The following is a 9,118-nucleotide window of genomic DNA, read 5'->3' as shown; positions in this document are numbered from 1 at the left end:
CAGAGGCCGGGGTGGGGGGGGGGGGTGACAGAGGGGTAGGATAAGGTGCCCCCCCGGGGGGGGGGGCGTAAGGGGGCTGGTGGGGGAAAAACGGGCCCCCCCCCCCCACCCCAGAGATGCCCACGTCCTGACTCCTGGAGCTGTGATTATGTCAGGGTCCACGGCCAAGGGACCTGACATATTAAGGAATTATGGCTGCTAATCAGCTAACCTTAAAATGGGGATGATCCCAGATTATCTAGGTGGGCCAAAGGTAATCAAAAGGGTCCTTAAAGCTGGAAGACAGGCGCGGAGGCAGGAGAGAAGGTCTGAGGTCTGTGATGTGAAAAAGGTTTGACTGGCCACTGATGGCTTTCAAGATGGAAGGCAGCCACGGGCCACGATATTCAGGCAGCCTCTAAAAACTGGGAAAAGCAACGAAATTCCCTCCAGAGCCTCCAGAAGGAGCCCGCCCTGCTGGGATCTTGGTTGTAGCCCATGAGACCTGTGTCAGACTTCTAACCTCCGGAACCGAAGGATAAGTTCCAACTGAAACTGCCACGTTTGTGGAAACATGTTCCAGCAGCAACAGGGACACTGATACAGAGGCCAAGGGGTCAGAGGTCAGGCTTGCCCTGTCCAGACCTCAGGCTGACTTCCAGGAGGACCCATGGAGGCACCCCTGTCAGTGCATGGAGGACCCAGGAGGCCGAGGCCCCAGATAAGAGTTCATTTTTGCCTCCTTGCCTTTCCAATTCTGCCTTCGAGTCCATAGACGTGCTGAGCCCAGCTCCATGCAGCTCCCCACACTGGGTGTCCCGCCCCGAGCTGGACCGGTAAACAAATCGGGACTTATCCAATTCTAGCTGCCCAGGGGTTTGTGCCTTAGCCAAGGCTGGGCAGAAGCAGCAGCAGTAGGCCGGAAGCCTGTCGAGGAGCCAAGAAGCGGGGGCTGGTCTGAACAGCCCCCAAGTGGGTGGCTGCCCACCAAGGGGGGTGGTGCCCGATGCTCACTGTGTGCTCACAAGCAGGTCAGGTGGCAGGAAAAGCTAACCAACTTTTATAAGCGAAAATAGGGACTTGAAGGGCTCGTGTGTCCCCGTGCTGACGTCCAGGATGCTTCGGATGCTCTTGACCTCACTGCTCGATAGGTTTCCCTTGATGGCCAAGATGGCACTCAAGTGGCCTTTGCTGGCAAGGAAAGCATCCTGTCAGTCCAGTCTAGTCACCAACACCCCTGCTCACCCCTCTTTCCAGCTCCCCAGACACCTGGCCCAAGCCACAGGGCCCCGCAGCCAAGCCCCTGCCCGTGAGGGGGACTCACTCGATCCTTTGCCCGCTGCACTCCAGCAGGTGTCCACTGGACACCTGTCCTTCCCTGGAGTGCACCGAACTCCTGCCCACCTCAGACCTCTGCACTGGCTGTTCCTCCTGAAATATTCTTGCCCACAGTCTGGAGGTGAGCGGCTCCTTCTTACTCTTCGGGTCTCAGCTAAAATGTCACCTCCCCCAAGATTTCCCATCTCTAAAGTCAGCACCTCCTGTCATTCACAATCTTGCTTAAACAATCCTTACAGCTCGTAAGTTTATTTCTGTGCCTGATCACTTCATTATGACTAACTCTCATCACGCTGCAACCTACACGAGGGAGGACTGAGACTGTTCTGTCTTCTACTTCGTTGCAGAAGTAACGCATATACCTAGGACAGAGTTTGGCACTAAGCAGGAGACCACTCAATAATGGGTAGATGGAAGGAGCAAGGGAGGATGGATGGGTAGATGGATGGACATGTGGGTGGGTGGGTAGATGGATAGATGGATGGATGGGGGACAGGTGGGTAGATGGATGAGGGGATGGATGGATGAGGGGATGGGTAAGTGGGTTGGTGAGTAGACGGATGGGTAGACGGATAGATGGATGGATAGGCAGATCAGTGAATGGATGGCTGAGTAGATGGATGGATGACTAGGTAGGTGAATGGATAAATGGATGAATGAGTGGGTGGGGAGGTAGATGGATTGTTGGATAGGTAGACAGGTGGGTGACCAAATGGATGGATACCTCGATGGATGGGTAGATGAGTATATTGGTGTTTGTATGGGTGGGTGGATGGATGGGTAAGTGGATGAGTGGATGGATAGGTAGGTAAGGGGGTAGATGGATGGGATGAATGGATGCATGGGTAGATGTAGACGGGTAGATGAATAGGTAGCTAAATGGATGGAAGGATGAATGAGTAGGTGGAAGGGTAGACAGTTGGAGATAGGTAGAAGGGTGGATGAGCAGATGGCTGGATAGCTACACAGATGGGTAAATGAGTAGACATGTACATGGGTGTTTGGATGGATGGATGGATGGATGGATAGATGGATGGATGGATAATTGATTGGTTGGATGACTGGATGGATGGATGGATGGGTGGATGGGTTGATGAGTGAATGGATGGATGAGTGGATGGGTTGATGAGTGAATGGATAAATGGATGGATGGATGGATGGATGGATGGATGAGTGTATAGATAAGCAGACAGGTAGGTGGATGGATGGAGTGGATCAGCCAGAGACTAGACTAGGCTGGACTAGGCTAAGCACTCCAACTCAAGACTGTGCAAACTTTCCCTGTCATGTCAGAAGACTCAGCCTAGAGAAAAAACTGCCTTAGTTCACCAGACCTTCAGGCAGCGGGGGGCTGCACCTCCACTCTGAGGATCCCTAGGATGACCTCAGTGGTGGACCCCAGCTTCACTCCTGACTTGCCATGACCTCTAGCAGGTCTCCAGTCTCTCTGGTCTCAGTTTCCCCTCTGAGGGCAGTATCATATTAGGCTAGAACCATGGACTGTGGAGCCAGACTACCTGGCTTCAGCTGTGTCACCTTAGACAAGTTCCTTAAGCTCAGACCTCACCAGCATCATAAGGTGGTCAGTGAGCTTCAGACGCATGAACTGCTGTAAAGGTCCTGGCAGCGTCGGGCACACAGTCAGCCCTCAGCACAGGCTAACTGCTGGGACTGCATCCTCAAGGCCAGTATCTGAGCTCTACCAGCCCTGCAGGGACCGACTCCGGCCCTACCAGGCTCCGACCGGGTCCAGCAGGGCCATGCTGACTGCCCAGGTCCCGTGGCGCCCTTGTTTCTCACCTGAAGTCAGGGTACCAGGTCGCATAAGTGGCCACCTCGATCTTGATGGCACTGGGGTCTTGCAGGCGAATGATCTCGGCAAGCTTGGGGAGGGCGTGATGCAGCCAGGTCGCTGGGGAGCCCTGCAGGCACAGGTGTGGTTGGAGGTAGGCTGCCCCTTCCCCAAAAGGCACCCAAGGGCTCAGAGAAGTTCAGGTCAGAACCGATCGGGTTTGGAGTGGCCTGGGGTCGTGCCTGGCCCTGAAGGGACTTGGGGGGAGGGGCCGCCCATCCCAGTGGCGCTTGGGAAGGGTAGACAGGAGCTTACATTCTGAGTGCAGAAACGCTGGATGAGCTCGGCATTGGCCAGGATGTGACCCGCCAGTTGCTGCTGCTGCTCCGCGGACTTGAGGACCAGGCTCCGCTTGCTGAGGCGGACGATGTACTCCTTCACCAGGTGCAGGTGTACAACCTCCATGAGCTTCTGGGAGGCGAGCGGGCGGGGACACGTGAGCCATCACCGCTGGGGAGCTCACCCCCTTCCCTCGAAGCCTTGAAGCCAGGAGTCCGGGGAGGGGCAGAGGCCAAGCAAAAGAGTGGTACGTGTGCATGTGTGTGTGTGCGTGTGTTTTCTGAGTGTGTATGTGCACGATAGCGTGTGTCCAGACTGTCCCTCCCGGCCCTCCCCGCCGGGCCCAGCCATCAGCCCGGCACCTCCTCACCTCCCGGAAACAGTCATGCAGTTCCGAAAACTCAGGCAGCCTCTCGCCCACGGTGGAGATGATTTCCTCCAGGGTCTGCGCGGGGGCGGCCCAGCGGGTCTGTGTAAACCTCTTAAACAGCGGCTGTGACAGGAGAGAGGCAGGATGTCTGGTCACGCCCTCCAGAGGAAGGGCCACCAGCCGCAGACACACGCACGCGGACACACAGGGCCCAGTGCAGGGGCAAGGGGGTCTCGAGGACCCCCCAGGGAACTCAAGTCCCCGTTCACAGACGGGAAGTGGAGACAGGGTCCGTGTACCCTTCTCCAAGGTCAACCAGCTGCAGCTCTGGAGCCAGGACAACCATCTGTCTGCCTTGGGGCCTTTTCCACCGCCCCCTCTGAAATAAATAAATTCCTGCATAAACAAGGGTTTGTGCTTGGCTGAGCCTCTAAAGACCTGTGCCAAGTCACCCAGGGTCACTGCCCGGCCTTCACCACTGGCTGGCCACTCATGGCCGCCTGTCCTGAGCAGCAGGGACAAGGCGGGCTCCCACAGAAAGCAGGCAGGGAACCCTCCTCTTCATTTCCAGGGACCCCTGCCTCGCCCTCTGCTACGGGAGCCAAGGGCTTTCTGCGTATTTTTTGGCCCAGAACAGATGAGGCAGTGGCCATCAAAGGCTCTGGGCATCACAGCTGGGAGTCGGGCATGGGGACACGGCATGGGCGGGTGGGTCTGGGGGAGGTGCAGAAAAAGCGTGCAGGCTCAGGACGGGGTCTTGACGTGGGAAGGGGCACTAAAGCTCCCAGCCCTGGGCAACCCCTCTGAGGCCAAGCCCGGGCTGAAGTGGTGGGGACGAGGTCAAAGCCCTCCATGGCCCCCATCGCCTGGGCAGCACGGGCCTCAACAGCTGGCCGCACAAGTGCCAGGCACTGGCTTCTGCCCTTCCTCCCCTCCCGGGCCCCCTCCATCCCCCCCTCCAATGCTAAGCTCAGCGTGCATCCCAGGGCGGGGATCTCCCTCTACCTTCAGGTCCCCGAACAGGCTCTGGAGCAGGGCGTCAAAGCCGTGACTCTCGAGCTCACTCAAGGGGCCCAGCAGGTGGCCGGGGAGGTCTTGTGTCTGCCATTTCTGCTGCATGGCTGTCCTGGAAGGACACGGATGGAGGCAGGGAGATCAACCTACAGCCCCACACCCAGAGAGCCCAATGCCCTCGGCAAATCTTCCTAAACCACCTTGTCACTTTAGAACCTTCCGTGACTCCCCATTCCCTGTGGAAGCAAGTCCAAGTCAACCCATCTCTGCGCCCCAGGCAGCACCCAGCCCTTCTCAGCCCCTGGAAACACCTGCACCACATGCTCTTAACCCACATCTGCTTCACAGATGTAACCACTGCGCCTACTTCACAAGGGTGTCATGAGAATAAAATAAGAAATAAATCCTCCGCAGGAGTGCTGGCCCACCAGCACTCGATAAACGTTGCTGCCGCTGCCCCTACAGACCCCGATCAACTCACAGGCCATGCTCGTTCGAATTCCACATCTTCGCTTATGCTGCACCCCCCACCCCCTCCCGAACCCCGCACCTCCTCTCCCCCTTCCAGCTGCCCTTCCCTCCAATAGGCTGGCAGGCCCAGTGATTCCCGCTCCCACAAACCCCTCCTAGCGCCCTTACCGGAAGGACAGGCAGTTGTTAATATTGGCAATGACATTGGCCCTGTAATTTCTCAGCTGCTTGCCTCTCTCCAGAAATTCATCAAAGGCTCGCTGGTAGCTGTTGAAACCGGAAGGGGCACATGCCGGACCCGCACAAACACCCGGACAATAGCAGCCTCCGGCCAGCCCAGCAGCCTCCCTGGGTCTACAGAGTGCTTTTCCGGTTGACAGGCTCCCTGCAGTCCAGGGAGGGGCTGCTGGCCCCGGAGCATCACGGAACGGGCTTCACACGCTAAAGCCAGTGGGGTCAAGGCTCCCGCTGCCCCCACTCCTCCCTCCAGATCCCTCTATAGCTGGAGGACTGGAGAGGGGGGGTTAGGGGTGGGGAGGGAGCAGCCAAGAGAAATGCAGGGCTGGAGACACGGCGCGCCACCAGAAGGGAAGCCAGCAGCCTCATGGGGGGGGGGGTTGTCTTTGCAGCTGGAGGCTGCAGTGCTGAGAGCTTCTTGCTGAGTGGGAGGGGGTGGGTGGTCAGATCACCTGAGGCACTCAGGGGTCCCAGGAGAGGTGTGGGGGCACAAAGGACTCCTGCTTATAGTGACAGACACCCCAGAGGCAGGAAAGGGATACCCACCTGGGCCACAAGGGAGGAGAGACGGCTCTGAGAGGAGTGGCTAGGCAGACACTACCCCCCCCCCCCCCCCGCACACCCACCTCCTCAGGAATGTGGCCAGCTCCAGGAGCAGCATCTGCTTTATCTGCGTGCCCAGGTCAAGGGTGATGCTCTCGGCCTTGGCCTGGCCCTGGGAGACGATCTGCAGGGGTGAGGGGGAGAGCTGAGCAAGAGCCCACCTGGACCAGGACCGGGGAACATGCGGGAACAAGGGGCGGGTGGTGCTTAGAGTGGACACGTGCGTGCGCACACGCAGGGATTCCATGGGTGTGGGCCCCGCACGGTGCACGGCTTCTCGCACGCAGCCTGTACGAGAGCACGAGGGGCCGGCTGTGCTACCTGGATGATGTCAATGGCCAGCTCGCTGTGGCAGTGGTTGTCCAGCCTCTGGGGAGCCACATCCCGGGCCCAGCGCTGACACTCTAGCTCCAGGGCACGGGCCATCAACTCCTTCACACTGGTCTGCGGGGAGGAGAGGCAGGTTAGGGTAGCACAGCCCATCACCCTGCCCACGTGGAAGAGTCCCTGTCAAGCTCCTTGCCTGCGTCCTGTCTCCGAGCCTCCCCTAGCTTCCTTCCTGCCCCCCCCACCACCACCGCCCCCGCCCTGGCGCTGGACTCACCATCTCATTGGACAGGAACGTGGCCTCCAGCAGCCGGATCTGCCTGGGGGGCAGGAGGCTCCCAAGGTTGAGTCTCTGCAGCTCCCCGGCCAGCTTCGGACTGTTGATGATGTCACTGCAGGCAAAGGGGGGCTAGCATGAGGAAGCCTGCACCCCCTCGGCGCCTTGCCCGAGCGAGAGCCCGCCTTCGCAGCCTCAGTCCCTGGCGGGCCCAGAACTCAATCGCCCTCCCCCATCCCTGCTTCTCCGTCTCTGTCTGCCCAGTTTGGCTCAGGTCAGAAGCCCTCCTGATGCCCGGCCTCTACCAGCTCTCCCCGGGGTCATGGCAGAGGCCTCCTCTCCAGCCTCCTGGCTCCCACCCTCGTCCCCAGCAATCCCTCCTCCAGCCGGCAGGCGGAACTGCCTCTCGAACCCAACTCCGGCCTCCTCCCTGCCACAAGGCCTCCGTCTCATACAGATAAAACCCGGCTCCTTTGGTGGCAGCTGTGAGACAAGCCACTCGCTCTTGGCCTCGCCCCGACCTCATCCCCTCACTGCTGGCCTCAGGCATCCTGCCAGCCCTATTCCACCACCCCCAGGTTGGCCCTGCTGCCCCCGGAGGGTGGGTCAGTGCCGGCCGGAAGGGCTGCCCCACCCCAGCTACTCCACTCATTCTGTGGCGCCTGTGTGGGACCCCGGGTCCCCAGGGACTGCCCAGCCCTGGCACTTCCTCAGAGGCCTTTATCCGCCTGGACACTTGCCCCTCTCCCCTGTCTGGATGTGGCTGCGTCCCTCTGCTCCCTGCATTCTGGCCACTCTGGCCACAAAGGCCCCGACGGCACCTCCTGAGACTCCCTCTCCCCACGGCTCCGCTCAGCTGGCCTCACTTTCCTGCTGCGCTGACCCCAGTGGGCCCCAGGCCAAAAGCCCCGAGGTCACTGGGACAGGAAGGCTGAGAGGTGCAAGTGCCCAGCGTTTCCTGGTGAGTTAGGATAAGCAAGAAGAAACTGGCTCACGACCGGCCTGTCTCTCCCACAGCTCCTGCCCTACGCCAATCTCCCTGCACCCTGCTGCCTCGACCACTGCCCCCGCAGGGCCCTTCCTCTCGCCCCCCGCTGGAGGCCGACCCACCAGCACCAGCTGAGACCCCTGGCCACCCAGATTTATCTCCGAGACCCTCAGACACTGCTCACGCTGTCTATACCTCCAGGCTTCCTGCAGGCTTCACACTGGACACCAGGGTCAGCCCCCATAGGAGCCCCCGGCATTCCGTGCCCTGGACCTTTCCACACGGCGCTGCCAGTCTTTCCTCACCCTGCTTGTACAAATGACAGACGCGCTCAGGGCCCCGCGGAGTCTGGGTCAATCAGAGGAGACCCGAGACACCCGGAGGCACTCTGTTAGCAGAGCCAGCCTCCCACCCAGGGAGCCCTGGGCCTCAGTGGCCAGAACCCAGCTCTGCAGTGGGCTCACGGGGTGACCCGGCTCGACGGCCACACAGCCCTGCTGCACCCCTGGGAGTGCCCCATAGCCTGCAGGGTAAATCCAAACACTGGCAAGCTCTGCACAGCTGCCAGAACGTGTCAGGGCTCAGCCTCTGGGCGGTGGAAGGTGACTCCTTTTGCGGGGACATCGTTCTCCAGTTTCTTCCAGGCCTGCCGTGTCCCCTCCCCTGCCTGCCTCTCTTACTTCCGGCCACGGGCAGAATTTGGTTCCCCCTCCCTTCCCTCCTCTTCCTCCTCCTCCACCACCTCCTGGACGGTTTCCTCAAGTGACTCAGGCTGGTCAGGGCCCCTGCTGCTCCTGGTTCCCACGGTCCCTGGTCTCCTCTGCCACCGCCCTCCCTGCCCCGGATGGTCACCACCTGGCCCCCTCTTCAGGATGGGAGCTCAGGAACGAATGACGAAGTCCCTGCCGTTCTCGGCGGCTCAGTTTCCCCAGCTGTGGAAGGTGGCCGAAGCCAGGAAACGAAGGGTTTCGAGTGCAAAGCAGCGCGGGCCCTGCTCCTTTGAGTCTCTGGGGCCAGACAGACGGCAGAGACTCCCCGAGCACCGCTCCCAGCGCGGCCTCCTCACTCACTTGGGGTAGAGGTTCTGCACCCAGACCAGCAGCATGTAGGTGTCGCGCTCGCACAGCTCGAACTGCGCCATGGCCGCCAGCTGGGCCGCGAAGTGCCGGTGGTAGCTCTCCGCGTAGGCGGCCACCACGTCCAGCTCGGCGGGGAACAGCGGCTTCAGTCGCTCCACCACGGCCTCCAGGTCCTCCTTCATGGTGCGGCCCATGTGCAGAAAGGTGCGCTCGGCCTCCGAGAGGCCCTCGGCGCCCGCGGCGGGCCGGCGGCCCAGGCGCTCCTCGGCCGCCTCCTCCACGCCGCGCCGCCACAGCTGCAGCC

At 60.5% G+C, this 9,118-nt stretch overlaps 1 protein-coding gene across 1 annotated transcript in view; it reads right to left on the bottom strand.

The window, feature by feature from the left end:
• Positions 1–1,016: 1,016 nt before the first annotated feature.
• TNFAIP2 (TNF alpha induced protein 2) overlaps positions 1,017–9,118 on the bottom strand; it is a 58,343-nt gene continuing 50,241 nt past the window's right edge. The window contains exons 2-11 of the mRNA XM_040478449.1: positions 8,806–9,110; positions 6,748–6,862; positions 6,465–6,587; positions 6,167–6,267; positions 5,472–5,570; positions 4,824–4,944; positions 3,819–3,941; positions 3,425–3,580; positions 3,118–3,239; positions 1,017–1,170 (exon numbers count right to left, since the gene is read on the bottom strand). Of these exons, the coding sequence (XP_040334383.1) occupies positions 1,029–1,170; positions 3,118–3,239; positions 3,425–3,580; positions 3,819–3,941; positions 4,824–4,944; positions 5,472–5,570; positions 6,167–6,267; positions 6,465–6,587; positions 6,748–6,862; positions 8,806–9,110 (1,407 nt within the window). The 3' untranslated portion in view covers positions 1,017–1,028. The remainder of the gene's footprint in view (positions 1,171–3,117; positions 3,240–3,424; positions 3,581–3,818; positions 3,942–4,823; positions 4,945–5,471; positions 5,571–6,166; positions 6,268–6,464; positions 6,588–6,747; positions 6,863–8,805; positions 9,111–9,118) is intronic.

The sequence above is a fragment of the Herpailurus yagouaroundi genome, unplaced genomic scaffold, assembly GCF_014898765.1.
Source record: "Herpailurus yagouaroundi ecotype Mexico unplaced genomic scaffold, PumYag 141, whole genome shotgun sequence".
In the NCBI taxonomy this organism is placed as follows: Eukaryota; Metazoa; Chordata; class Mammalia; order Carnivora; family Felidae; genus Herpailurus; species Herpailurus yagouaroundi.
The sequence above is the reverse complement of the archived record's forward strand: the minus strand, read 5'-3'. Positions and strand labels throughout refer to the sequence as shown.